Genomic DNA, 13949 nt, shown 5'->3' with positions numbered 1-13949 from the left:
TCCATACTTGGATGATATTCTGGTTCAAGCACCATCTTGTCGTCTGGCATAAAACCTTTCGAAATCTCTTCTGTTCCTTCTTCGATTTCACGGATGGAAGATAAACTTAGAAAAGAGTTCTTTTATTCCCAGTACCAGGGTGGAATTCCTGGGTACTATAATAGACTCTATATCCATGAGGATATTCCTTACAGACCAGAGACGTTACAAGCTAACTTCCGCTTGTCTTATCCAGGGGAATGGTCTCTCCATCCCGAGGTGTTTGCGGAGATTTACAACAAATGGATGACGCCGGAGATAGATCTCATGGCGTCCCAGCTCAATTTCAAGCTACCCAGAAATGGGTCGCGGTCCAGGGATCTTCAAGCGGAGCTAATAGATGCATTGCCAGTGCCTTGGAGGTTCAATTTGATTTACATTTTCCCGCCGTTACCACTTCTTCCTCGTGTAGTGGCCCGCATCAAGCAGGAGCAGGCATCAGTGATACTGATTGCTCCATCGTGGCCGAGAAGGATGTGGTTCGCGGACCTGGTGGGGATGTCCTCATCTCCTCCGTGGAAGTTACCTTGTTGCAGGGATCTGCTGGAACAGGGTCCTTTTGTTCATCAAAATCTAGATTATCTGAGGCTGACTGCGTGAAGATTGAACGCTTAGTCCTAACCAAGAGAGGTTTTTCTAAGATGGTTATTGATACTCTCATTCAGGCTTGTAATCCTGTTACTCGTCGCATCTATCATAAGGTGTGAAGAGCTTACTTATTCTGGTGTGAAGAAAATGGTTTAGCCTGGCATAAGGTTAGGGCTGCCAGGATACTTTTTTTTTCTCCAGGAGGGTCTAGAAAAGGGCCTATCTGCCAGTTACCTGAGGGGACAGATTTCAGTCCTATCTGTTTTGCTGTACAAGAGGCTTGCAGAGCTCCCTGACGTGCAATCTTATGTTAAGGCTTTGATTAGGATCAGACCTGTGTTTAGATCTAATGCTCCACCTTGTAGTTTGAATCTTATTCTTAAGGTTTTGCAACGGACTCCGTTTGAGCCTATGCATTCGGTTGACCTCAAATTGTGGTCCTGGAAGGTTCTTTTTCTATTGGCTATTGGCTATTGCGTCGGCACGCAGAGATTCTGAAATAGCTGCCTTGCAATGTGAACCTCCTTATCTGGTGTTCCACACTGATAAGGCAGTCCTATGTACCTGCTTGGGTTTTCTTCCTAAGTTTGTGTCTGATCGCAACATCAATCAGGAGATTGTGGTTCCTTCCTTGTATCCTAATCCTTCTTCTTCGAAAGGAACGTTTACTTCATAATCTGGATGTGGTTAGAGCTTTGAAGTTTTATCTTCAAGCTACTAAGGATTTTAGACAAACTTCTTCGTTTGTTATCTACTCTGGGAAGCGTAAGGGTTTGGTTGAGGAGTGTTATATGCTTACTTTATGAGTCAGCGGGGCTTAGACCTCCTCAAAGGATTACGGCTTATTCCACTAGAGCGGTGGCTTCCTGGGCCTTTAAGAACGAGGCCTCAATAGATCAGATTTGTAAGGTGGCTACCTGGTCTTTCTTGCATACTTTTTCTAAATTTTACAAGTTTGACGTTTTTGCTTCGGCCGAAGCAGCTTTTGGGAAAAAGGTTTTGCACGCTGTGGTGCCCTCAGATTAGGTTCCGCCTCTTCTTTACCCCTCCCGTTATTATTCAGTGTCCTCTAGTGCTTAGGTATAGTTTTCCCAAAAGTAAGGAATGATGCAGTGGACTCTCCTCATATTAAGAAGGAAAACATAAATTATGCTTACCAATAATTTAATTTCCTTCTGTATGAGGAGAATCCACGGCCGCCGCCCATATACTCCGATGGGTGGATAAAAATTAGGTTTTCTCTTCTGGCACAATTTATACCCTGATATTTCTCCTACTGTTCCTTGTTCCCTTGACAGAATGACTGGGATATGAGGGAAGTAGGGGAGTATTTAAGCCTTTGTCTGGGGTGTCTTTGGCTCCTCCTGGTGGCCATGTTCAGTATTTCCCAACAGTAACGAATGATGCCGTTGACTCTCCTCATACAGAAGGAAATTAAATTATCAGGTAAGCATAATTTATGTTTTTTTAAATAAATTACCCTTTAATGTTTTTATATATTGCGCTGTTCCTCCACCCGTAATGGATACTCTGTTTCTATCTTCACTGACGATTCAGGCTGTAGCCAATCGTATCGCGCCCACTTTGTCATCCGGCAAGTTAATAATAATGCATGCGCAAACAAAACAAGAGGCGTTATTATTAAGGAGGTGCAATACGATTGACTGCAGCCTGAATTTTCAGTGAAGATAGAAATAGAATATCCATTACAGGTGGAGGTTACTGCGCAATATATAAAAACATGAAAGTGCAATTGTTATAAAGTAAAAGATGGGCACTTTCATTGTAAACGCTTCATTTTGTTTTATTACAAATATTGTTACTATAAACTACGAATTTTACCATCACTTTAAATACACTGGATGTGCAAAAAAACACATAGAAATGTGTACTTATAAAGTACAAGATACAAAGTGTAATTGTTGGGGGGTTTTCGTAAAATGGTGAACATGGGCATTCCATGAGCGTATATGAAATTTTCTCTCAGATCCCAGCGTAATTATGTAAACATTTCCACCCTACAGATCTCACAGTTTTTTGTTTTTTTGCAACTTAAAAGGTGACCAGCTTTTATTATAATACTTAAACCACTAATTACTCTAAAAGGAAAACCTACTGTATGCTTACAAAATAAGAGCAAATTTAAGGTACAGTGGTGTGCACTGAAAACAGCATAATATGATTTTTATTATGCGTAATATTAAAGTTTAAACCTCTCCCTCTGTACTTTGTCCTCCATTGCGAACTTTTACCTAACAGCGTGCACTCATTATTTCTATGGGAGACAGCTCGCCACTCGCAGGGACAGCCCCCTTTTCTTTTTAGAACTCCATGAGGGCTTCCCTTGCGGGTGTTGGTGTGGAAAACCACATCTAGGAGAGGTGAGAGGTAAGCGTTCTGTAACTAGGTTTTAGACGTTTGCTGAGAGATATAGGGATGCGAGTTGTTTGTGTCCAAATGAACAAATGCACATGTCTAGTCTACTCTTTATGTAATTATAACAACATATTTCCTTCTGCCCCCTAGAAAAACAACTCTTGCCGACATTGTTGAGCAACTTCAAGAAAAGGAAGCTGCCCAGGGCATCCCTCTGGTAAATATTCAGTAAAGATGTTATGCCACAACTTCTGAAGTGTAGCTGCCATGATGGGGCTAGTGCCTTCAGGGCAAGATTTAATTTTAAAAACCTTCTTTATATGGTTAGTGGGATTCAAGTGTAGTTTTTTTGACAGTTTATATGTTTTCGCTGCTCTAGTATATTTTCTTATGTAACTGGGTTTTGATAAATCTTGTTATAGTGCATATTTTGCCCTCAGGCAAAAGGCAACATAGGTTTTCAGAATATAGCTTCCTAATCATTTCTCTATGTCTAGTCAAGTGAGTCTCCTGGTCGCTTACCAAACGGGATAGAGAAACTTCCAGAAAGAACCACAAGGCCAGATAGACCACGAGCCAGAGACAGGCCGAAGCCCAGGAGGAGACCTCGGCCAAGAGACCCAAATCAACCACCAGGAGAGGCTCGTAGATCCCGTTCTGCTCCTGCCCAGAGCAGTGCTCCTCCTCCACCACCCCCTACGCACACAATCCAACAGGAAGGATTACTCTTCAGGAAGCACGAGTTAGACGGACCCAGCAAGAAGGCCTCAAATAGGTATATAAAAAGACATAATAAGTCATATTCCATGTGTATTAGAGAGGATCCTAAATATTTATATTGGACAAATAGTTTGCCTTCAAACATGGTTCTATAGCTTAGCAGATAAAGTCTCACCTTGGCTTCTACAGGTCCTGGGTCAACCTCTACTGTGTGCTAAATAAAGGAGACCTCGGTTTCTACAAAGACGCAAAAAGCCAGAGCTCAGGAGCCACACATGGAGGAGAACCTCTACTCAATCTACATGGCGCTACCTGTGAGGTGGCCAACGAGTACAAGAAAAAGAAATTTGTATTCAAACTCAGGTTAGATTTATGTTCAAGTGCTACTGGCACTGTCATGTATAGAACTTGTGTGATCAGAGTTTTCTTTTCTTTTTTGTCTTGTAGGTCAACAGACGGAAGGGAATTCCTCTTCCAGGCAAAAGATGAGGTAAAATATATTTCCTACCAATTTAGACCCCAAGGGCCTCGCTGGCATTGAGAGAAATGAAGCAAAATCTTTGGGGGATTTTTTTCAGCATTTGAATTATGAATTTAGATAAAAAAATAAGCGTTAAAATAATATAAACATGTTTTCCCCATAAAGCAGTTGGCACTGCCATATTGTAGGTTAGGTTTTTTTTCTGCTAAGTCCAGTTAGTTACAGTTATAAACAGCTTACTAGTGTGTGCACTTCCACTTTTAACAGGAATTTGGGAAGCCCACAATATTCAGAATTAAATTCCTTTAATAAGAATTATTTGAAGGTTCTTACAGTAATGACGCGACTCCTTATATTATCTTGCAATAGTGAGAGCTTTAGATTATCGTGCCCCCTGTATTATTGTTTTTGTAAGTAAGTACACAATTTGAATAAATATTTCTATCATTAATAGGAGGAGATGAAAAATTGGATCACGGCAGTAACCACGTCAGTCTCTGAACATACCGAAATAGCCAAATGGAGTCAAACCCTCCTCACTACCTCCTCTACAGACGAAAGCAACTTAAAGCGGGATTCTGACCGCAGACCTAGCGGTGGTGGCAGGAAAAAGTGAACAATTGGAAAGAAAGAAATGTTTTAGCTTCAATCTTTCCAGGCAAAAAAACGACGAGCCTCAAAAATATCTAAGGAGCTTTCTAGAGGCTGTTGGAGGATTTTGATGACTATCTGCCATATTTGGAATCCAAACCTTGATGTCTATGCATTTATACTGGACATTGTACTTCAATCCTGAAACCCTTTATGTTTCCAGTTCCTAAAACTTCCATCCTGCCTCACTCCAATCTCATATCCACTTGGATTTTAGGGGAGTGAGGGATGTATATTCTATAGATATGGTCAACATGCTTATATACAACCTAAACTGTATTAACTTATAGCAACTGCCATAAGTCTCTAGCAGATCAGACATGGGTGGGAAGATCTGGTACAGAAAAATATTGTTCGTTGGGATTGGAAAAGTTCCGTAAGTCTGCAGTCAGCATGAAGAACATTTTTTTCTTTGAAGACTAGGTCATCTGCAATGTCTTTAAGAATATGCTTGACAGCTGAGTGTAAAACAAAGTCCTAATTGGATGCTTTTTTTTATTTTGTATTAATGTATTAGGAGTTGGACTACTGCATTTTGATACCTCAATATTTCAGCATTTGGGAACCCCAACATTTCAAAAAAATATTTTTATTATGGTATGGATGGATAGATCTGGGAGCCATAGTGGGTCCCTTGTTGGTATCTTCCATTATGGCTTCCAATTTTTATATATTTTTGTGCATCCCAGACTTATGGTCTGAGGAGGTTTGGTTACAGGAGTTTATCTTTTTTTTCTTTCCCCACAGACCACAATATCCTTTCAAGTTCCAAAAATCTAAATATATATTTGTTGAGATCACATATTTTTCTGGGGAGCTATATAAAATTTCCTATTTTTATCGATTATTAAATACATTAACATGTAATGAAGAAGCACATTAAGGGAAAATTCCCTGCCTCCGATTTAAGAAAAAATACCCAAAATGATAAATAATAATTACATTATTTATCAGAGCTTTTCTCTCCATATTAGTACAAAAGCCTCAGACTTAAAGGGTTACTAAACTCAGATTTTTTTTCTTTAATGATTCGTATAGAGCATGCAACTTCAAGCAACTTTCTTCATTCTCTTGTTATCTTTATTTGAAAAGCAGGAATGTAAAACTTAGGAGCCGGCCCATTTTTGGTTCAGCACCTGGGTAGCGCTTGCTGATTGGTAGCTAAATGTATCCACCAGTAAGCAAGAGCTATCCAGGGTTCTGAACCTAACATTGGCCGGATTCCTGCTTTTAAAATAAAGATAGCAAGAGAACGAAGAAAAAATGTTAATAGGAGTAAATTAGAAAGTTGCTTAAAAATGACCTGCTTTATCTGAATCGTGAAAGAAAAAAAATGGGATTTCATATCCCTTTAAATTATTAGCAGCTGATAAATAGTCATATTCGAAATTACTCAACAATATCCACAAAATGATTTGTCTTCGTTCACTTAGTATCTTTATTTGAAAAAGCAAAAATGTAAGCTTAGGAGCTTGACCCATTTTTAGTTTAGCACCTGATAAGAGATTGGTGGCTACATTTAGACACCAATCAGCAAGCGCTACCCAGGTGCTGAACTAAAAATGGGCCGTCTCCTAAGCTTACATTTTTGCTTTTTCAAATAAAGATCCCAAGAGAACGAAGACAAATTGATAATAGGAGTAAATTAGAAAGTTACTTAAATTGCTGCTCTGTCTGAATCATGAAAGTTTATATTTTGACGAGACTATCCCTTTAAGTCCTGGGCTAGTAAGAAAGAAGATCATTTCTATATTTAACATTGAGTGGTAAATTATAGTGACACTTTCCACCCCTAATATTTACAGATACATATATTTTTAGGGGGGGGAGTTACATTAATGCCAAAATGTAAGTTCTCATGTATGCTTGAATAAGGCAGGAAATTCCAGCATTCAGTCTGCTAAGTAGATTATTATGGACATGAAAGTCAAAACAAAAACTTTCATGAATGAGATACATCATGCAATTTGTATAGACTTTTCAGTTTACTTTATCAAAGAAACAAAAAGTCCCAGCAATGCATTTCTGGTAGTTATTTGAGCCAATGACTAGACACATATGTGTGTAGCCACAAATCACCAGCCAACTCCCTGTAATGCATACCTAGATAGTAACATAGTAGATAAGGTTGAAAAAAGACTGAAATCCATCGAGTTCAACCTATACAAATCTAAAATACAAAAAGCTCCAGTTAAGCTTAAATAACCCCACTAAAAGGTGACTCACTTAATACTAGCAATCATATCCATGAATTTTGTTTATATACAGAAATGTATCCAGACTATTTTTAAATGTATCTAGGGTATTGGCATTCACTACCTCCTTTGGTAATGAGTTCCACAATTGTATTGCTTTTACAGTGAAAAAACGTTTCGTTGCAGGAGATTAAATCTCCTTTCCTCCAACCTTAAATTATGACCTCTTGTCAGAAACAATTTTCTTGGAATAAACAGAGCTTCTGCCATCTCTGAATATGGGCCTTGAATATATTTATATAAAGTAATCATGTCACCTCTCAAGCGCCTTTTTTCTAAAGAAAACAGACTCAGTTTGGCTAACCTATCCTCATAGGTTAATTTCTCCAATCCCCTTATTAGCTTTTCAACAAACTTTACCAAGAGAATGAATTTATTTTATTTTTTTAAATAATTGTACATTCTGTCTGAATCATGAAAGAAAGCATTGGAATTTCATGTCCCTTCAAGCTCTCTGCTCCCCCAGCAAAACTGGGGGGGGGAATGTGTGTGCTTACCAAGTACCTCATATTTTTAACTAATGTTTAAACAACTTTGGGGGGGGGCTCAGAGTTTGTTTTGAATTTCTATTTAAGTTGGTGCTGACGCTGAAATATCCCTGCTTTTTCACATTTTAAAAGAAAAAGTAAACACCTAGAGATTTGTGTATAAAATATTTAGTTATGCATAATGAAAACTTTGCAATATATTTTTTTTATTTATTGTGCCCCCTTCTCATATAATTTAACTCTGAATATTGAGCAAAATTCCAATTCTCTGAACTGGAAATGCACCATACTGACTTCTTAAAGGGACAGTAAACCCCAATTTTTTTTTCTTTCATGATTCAGATAGAACATACAATTGTAAAGAACTTCTATTATCTAATTTGCTTCATTATTTAGGTATCCTTTGTTGAAAAGCATAACTAGGTAGGTTTAGCATCTGGGTGCTATTTGCAGATTGGTGGCTGCAGATATAACGGAAATTACAAATGCACACGTCTAATATTAATGCAAAATGCACAATGTTCCAGTTCAGAAAATGCTATCAGTACATGTTATATGCTGTATCTCCAGACAAAATGAGAGGGGGGTTTGTATGAAGATTAATTCAGCTGTTTTGGCTGTAGTCTTGTTTTTTTTTTTAACCTTAAAGGGACACTCAAATCAAAATAAACTTATGAATCAGAAAGAGCAGCAGTTTTAAGACACTTTCAAATTTATTTCCATTCTCAAATGTTGCAGTGTCTTTTTATATACACATTTTCTGGGGAACAGGATCCTACTGAGCATGTGCAAAAGCTCACAGGATATACGTATGCTAGTCTGTGATTGGCTAAAGTCTGTCACATGATAGAGGGGACCGGAAAATGGGAGAAAATATAAATTTGCCAGAAAAAGCGAACAAACGGCTGCTTATTTGAAATTGAGGGTAGGTGTTATTGCATTGTCTTTTGATTATGCACTTGTTAATGATGTAATCCTACTGCATTTAGTGCTCCTTTTAAAGCTTTGAAAGATATGGAGCGGATTTACAGCAGATGGGTGCAATGATTTGGATGACTAATTTTAGCCAAATTTGCCATTCACTTATTCAAAAGATATAAACATTTGTAAACAGGATTTTACATAATATTCTCGATTACTGTGCAGCTATAGTACTATTCAAAACATTATTGTGTGTATATATTTAATTTTATCTGATTTCAACGAATGAATAATACTTTAGGTGACTATTCATCTATAACATAGCATTTTACCTTGTCACATTCTTCCCTTATTAAAGGGACACTGAACCCAATTTTTTTCTTTTGCGATTCAGATAGAGCATGACATTTTAAGCAACTTTCTAATTTACTCCTATTATCAAATTTTATTAATTCTCTTTGTATCTTTATTTGAAATGCAACAATGCAAGTTTAGATGCCGGCCCATTTTTGGTGAACAACCTTGGGTTGTTCTTGCGGATTGGTGGATAAATTCATCCACCAATAAAAAAAGTGCTGAACCAAAAAAAAGCTTAGATGCATTCTTTTTCAAATAAAGATAGCAAGAGAACAAAGAAAATGTGATAATATGAGTAAATTAGAAAGTTGCTTAAAATTGCATGCTCTGTCTGTATCACGAAAGAAAATATTTGGGTTCAGTGTCCCTTTAAGATCTTTTTTATATAAGGAAACCTTGCACTTCCCAAATTCTGCCCCCTTCCCTCGGAATGTCTCTGCTTGGCCCCGCCCTCAAGGTACCCAACTCTGCTCCTGCATGCCAAGATTTTTTGAGACTCTACCGGTGCCATTATTGGGAAGTGTGCTCTATTCTTAGTTTCAGGAAATTAAAGGGATACTGTATGCAGCACTAATGCTCATTGGTTGATAAGTACTTTTTGATTATGCTTAATGGCTGATAAATACAATTAGATTGTACCTATTGATCAGTATTATCAATAAGGATTAGCTACACAACTGATACGGCTATATACATATATATATATATATATATATATTTTTTTTTTTTTTTTTTCTTCATAAATGGAAAGAGTCCACAGCTGCATTCATTACTTTTTGGAAATAAGAACCTGGCCAACAGGAGGAGACAGACACCCCAGCCAAAGGCTTAAATACTCCTCCCACTTCCCTCATCCCCCAGTCATTCTTTGCCCTTTGTCCCAGGAGGTTGGCAGAGAAGTGTCAGAAGTTTATTTTCATCTCTTATGGAGGGTAGTACTCTTCAACATGGGACGGGAGTTTTAAGTAATCCTGTCAGTCTCTCAGTGAGGGCTTGAATGAAAGTTAGAGTCCGGAGATGCAGGAAGAGTCTTTCTGGGAATCCATTCCGACTCATTTTAACAACTCCACAAGCAATCGGCGTTGTCGAACTTCGCTGCTTGCTTTCTTCTCTCAAGTCCATGGCGGATGCGAGGCTACTATCCATCACACTTAAAGGGTCGTGTTCCTGTTCCACGGCGTAGATTCCGGTAAGATCGTTTTATTTTACTTCTTCATGATTGTACTGTAACTCATTTGTTCCTGCGAACTCACATGAAAAATACAGGGTCTCAGTGGGACTCCTTCAGTATCTTGGAATCAAGGGTTAATATCTACTGAGAGGGATTATTCAACAGGGAAGTTTTTAATCACGTTTGTTATGTGATTCAGTCTGCTTATGTGTAGTGTTCACTGAGCTCATGGCTGTGAAACATAACGGCCTTGCGAAGTGAAGCGACCTTATGGTTGGGCGCGCTTTTTTTGGACTGTACGGTTCACCTTGTGACCTGGCGTATTTACGTTCTCGTCTCCCATTTCCGCATTCCTGACTGTGTGGCGACGAAGAAATCTAGTCCCCTGGTGTCTGGTTCATAGGAGGTGGTGAGTGCCCCAGCCATTGTGGGTGTCAAGTGCCATTTCAATTGTTTTTTATTTAGTCCATTTTTTTGGTATCCTTATCCAGCTATGGAGGATGCTGATGTTGAAATTGTTCAACTTTCTGATTCAGACGAATGCGAATTGGCCCCATTGACTCAGGTCTGTTCTTTAGGCCGTTCTAGAGCGCCTTGTTCCTCGGGCTCAGGGATTTAAGGGACTGCTGAGCCATCCGCCTCGGGGGGCCCTGTCCTCTGGGAGGCGAGTTCCCTACCGCTCCCTCTTACTACACATGCGGGTAACCCAGGTTATGTTTTTTCCCCCCGGAGGTTGTGGCACAATTTCACTTTTACATACTTTTGGCGCTTGCGTGTCTAAAAAGTCCAGATGTTTATTTGCGAATGTGTTCATGCCCGATTGCCCCAGGTCTCTCGGCCACAGGAGGGAATGGGCAGTTCCCTGCGGGTGTAACTGTTCCTGAGTGTTGTGCCTTTCGTTACAGGCTGGCTCGCCTTCGTGTTCGACTCAGACATGTTTTTGAGCTGTTTGGGGATCCTATCCTTCTCGGTTATGGGGCTCATCAGTCTCCTCCTTCGAATGGCTCACCTTGTTAGACATGGGGGATGAAGTAATCTCCTTTAAGTCTTGTTAGTTATCGAGATCCTTCCCAGTTTTTTTGAAAGAACAGGGTTTCCATTAGGCTGGTCCTGCGGATCATTCTGTTCTTCTTGGGAGTTAACCCTCGGGTTGCCTGTTATTTTATTTTATCCGGTTAGGATGAATTTTCTTTTCTTTTTCATACTATGTTTCCTGCGGGAACTTACTCACTCTTTACTTCTACGGAAGTTGTTTGGGACACGTTAGTCCCATGTTAGTCTGTTTTGCTTCCTCTCTCTCTGAGGGCGGATTTCAGTTATGACCCTGGTTGCAGGCTGGTCCTGCTTGGGTTCAGATCTTCTGTCTCGTGGCTTATTCAGACACATGGCACCTATTATATCTTGCTGGTCAGGTTGGGGTGCCGAGTGCTCTTAACATTATTTATATTCTTGTTATTTGTTTTACAAGTTTCATTTAAACATTCTCAAGAGGACTTGCGGGTCCGTACGGCTCTCGGGATTGTTTCAGTCCTAAATAGCCGTCTCTCTGGTGACTGGGTTAGTGAATTTTGCTGTGTCACTCTCTGATGTTTCCGTGGTGGGAATATTAGAGGGTTTAGCACCTCTTTCCGCTGGTCGGGTGGGGTTGCTTTAGGAAATTGTCCTTTTTGGACTTTAGTGGCTCTCTTCTTCATTTGAGACCTCTTGGATTGTCAGTTTCTCCTTGTGGATGGGTCGCCTTCTGGGGACTTGGATTCCCTTCGGGAGTTGGGTGTTCCTTTTTCGGTACATTAGACAGTGAGGTCCTTTTCCGGTGTTGGAAATGCTCTGCATCTCTTTCTTGGAATAGAAGAGGTCCTAGTGGTTTTCCACTCATATGGTTCAGGTATTGCCATCCAGGTTGCAGCCAAACCCTTGTTTTACTGTTCCTCTGTCTTCGAATCTGAGGCATTGTGGAGGCTTGATGTTGCTCTGTTTGGGTGACTTGTCCTCACTGTTCCCCTTGTGTATGGAGCTCGTGGCTAGTTGGACAGCTAGCTCAGCATACTAATGCTCTGTGGCTACTCCGTACTGTAGCAAACTGAGGGTTGCTAGCTCAATCCCCGGCGAGTTCTACTCAGCCTTTCCTCCTTTCGAGGTTGATCAAATGAGCAGCGCCCTGTGTCCCTTAAGGGGGATTAGTCGCACTTTCAAGCACAGTCATGTTAAGGTGGTTTGGACGCCTTTTAGCTCTAGTGTCCTTTTATGGCCCTGGCTCTTTGGAGTGTTGGGCTCCTGCAGGGGGTGGTCTCTTCCCTTTGTGTTGGGACTTGCAAGGGCTTCTTGCTCTTGTTATCTGGGTTATTCTGGATTTTTTCCCTGGGAGGGCTTTTTTTTATATATCAGACGAGGGATTTCTGTTCCTGGAAGTTTGTTTAATCTAAACATTTGTGGGGCCCGGGCTTCTTGTCCTGATCTTCGGTTTGTCGAGGGTTTTACTTGGTGTTTTCTCTTTGTGGATCCCGCTGTGGGATGTTACCAGGCCTTATGATCCTAGGACTGGCCTGGCGGTTCCAGTTTCCGGGTTACTTGGCTGTTCTGTTTTACAACTTGGCCAGATTTATTGAGAGCCGGGGCTCCTTGGGCCTTGTCTTGTGCCGGACGATATGGTTCACTTGGAACAGCCAACTAACGTGACCTAATGATGGGCTTTCCTGCCTAGCAAACGGAAGGTTTGCGGTTGCTCAGCTGTCACTTTTGCGCCTGTTATGTGTGCTAGCACGATGGTGTTTTAAGGGGTTCTTCCATGTTCGTCAGTGAGGTGGCCTTGTGTCCTCTAGGTTCTTCCTACAACTTCCTGTCTTATGGGCAGGTGTTTCTCGACGTTCTCCTTTTCAGGGGGCTCGTTGTCCTCCTTACGGAGGTGTGGTTCCCTTTTTAGGGGCCTCTCCCGTGTTTGGGAGGTCGGAACAGATGTTAATCTGGTTCAGGGATTGGTCTGCTCTTTGAGTTGTTCCTGTCCATCTGGGGAGCTGCTGGCTCCGCATTGAGACTTAGTCGGGTGGCTTTGCTAGATCTCTTTAGGAAGTCGTTGTGTCCATTCTTCCACCCTTTTGGGGGCTGGCCTTGGGATTCCTTTCGATTCCCTTGCTTTCAGATCTGCTGTTGCTTGGGCTGGTCCGGCTAGGTGTAGGATCTGAGATCTGTTGTTCATCCTCAGGTCTTGGGGGTGACAGTAGACCTTTTTTAGAGGTTCTGTGCCTTTCCTCTTTGAGATCTGTGAGTAGACTTTGCGGCCTGTATTGCCTAGAGAGTGTCCTCTGTTTTGGAGGTTGGGCAGTCTGCTATTTTGTGCGACCACTTCTTCCTTACGGATAGTGTTTTTTTCCGTGTCTTCCTATGGATGGCAGCGTGTTACTAGACTCAGATGTTTCTTTTCTGAGTTTGTTACTTGTTATTCTCTTTGCTCAGTCTCTGAGTTCTGATGTTTTGAGGACTTTGTCTTCATCTGTCTTTTTCGGTGCTGTTGCACAATGTTTGGGAGATCTTTCTTCTCCTTGATGATGCCTGGTTGCTCCTTGTGGGTTGGGTGTCATCTCCCCTTGTTCTCGGGATCCTTTTGGGTCTCTGCGGACTTAACCTTCTTTTAAAGGGTTTTTTTTCTTTATGGATCTTGCTGTACCTTTTTGGGCATCCCTTTGGCTCACCCTTGTCCTCTCCCTTGGGGGGATTTTGAACTGTACTAGTAAGGGTTGTGTGAGGACCAACTGCTGTGCGACGGTTCTCCTGGAGGAGTGTTGGCTCAGTGAGTCTGCCTTGCGGTCTCTAGTTAGGCTTTTGGACTATCTGAGGGTCAGTGTCCTCGGGGTCTTTTCCTTCTAGTTTTTTTGCCTGGCTCCGACGAAGTGGGGTTTGGTTGGGTT

The 13949-nt window shown here is 40.9% G+C and overlaps 1 protein-coding gene across 1 annotated transcript in view; it reads left to right on the top strand.

Moving 5' to 3' along the window:
• SPTBN4 (spectrin beta, non-erythrocytic 4) overlaps nucleotides 1-8285 on the top strand; it is a 338530-nt gene extending 330245 nt beyond the window's left edge. Inside the window, exons 33-37 of the mRNA XM_053721767.1 lie at nucleotides 3154-3220; nucleotides 3501-3778; nucleotides 3913-4086; nucleotides 4171-4213; nucleotides 4659-8285. Coding sequence (XP_053577742.1) covers nucleotides 3154-3220; nucleotides 3501-3778; nucleotides 3913-4086; nucleotides 4171-4213; nucleotides 4659-4820 — 724 coding nt within the window. The 3' untranslated portion in view covers nucleotides 4821-8285. The remainder of the gene's footprint in view (nucleotides 1-3153; nucleotides 3221-3500; nucleotides 3779-3912; nucleotides 4087-4170; nucleotides 4214-4658) is intronic.
• The last annotated feature ends 5664 nt before the right edge of the window (nucleotides 8286-13949 follow it).

The sequence above is a fragment of the Bombina bombina genome, chromosome 7 (assembly GCF_027579735.1).
Source record: "Bombina bombina isolate aBomBom1 chromosome 7, aBomBom1.pri, whole genome shotgun sequence".
NCBI classification, from domain to species: Eukaryota; Metazoa; Chordata; class Amphibia; order Anura; family Bombinatoridae; genus Bombina; species Bombina bombina.
This window is presented reverse-complemented; position numbering and strand designations above follow the sequence as displayed.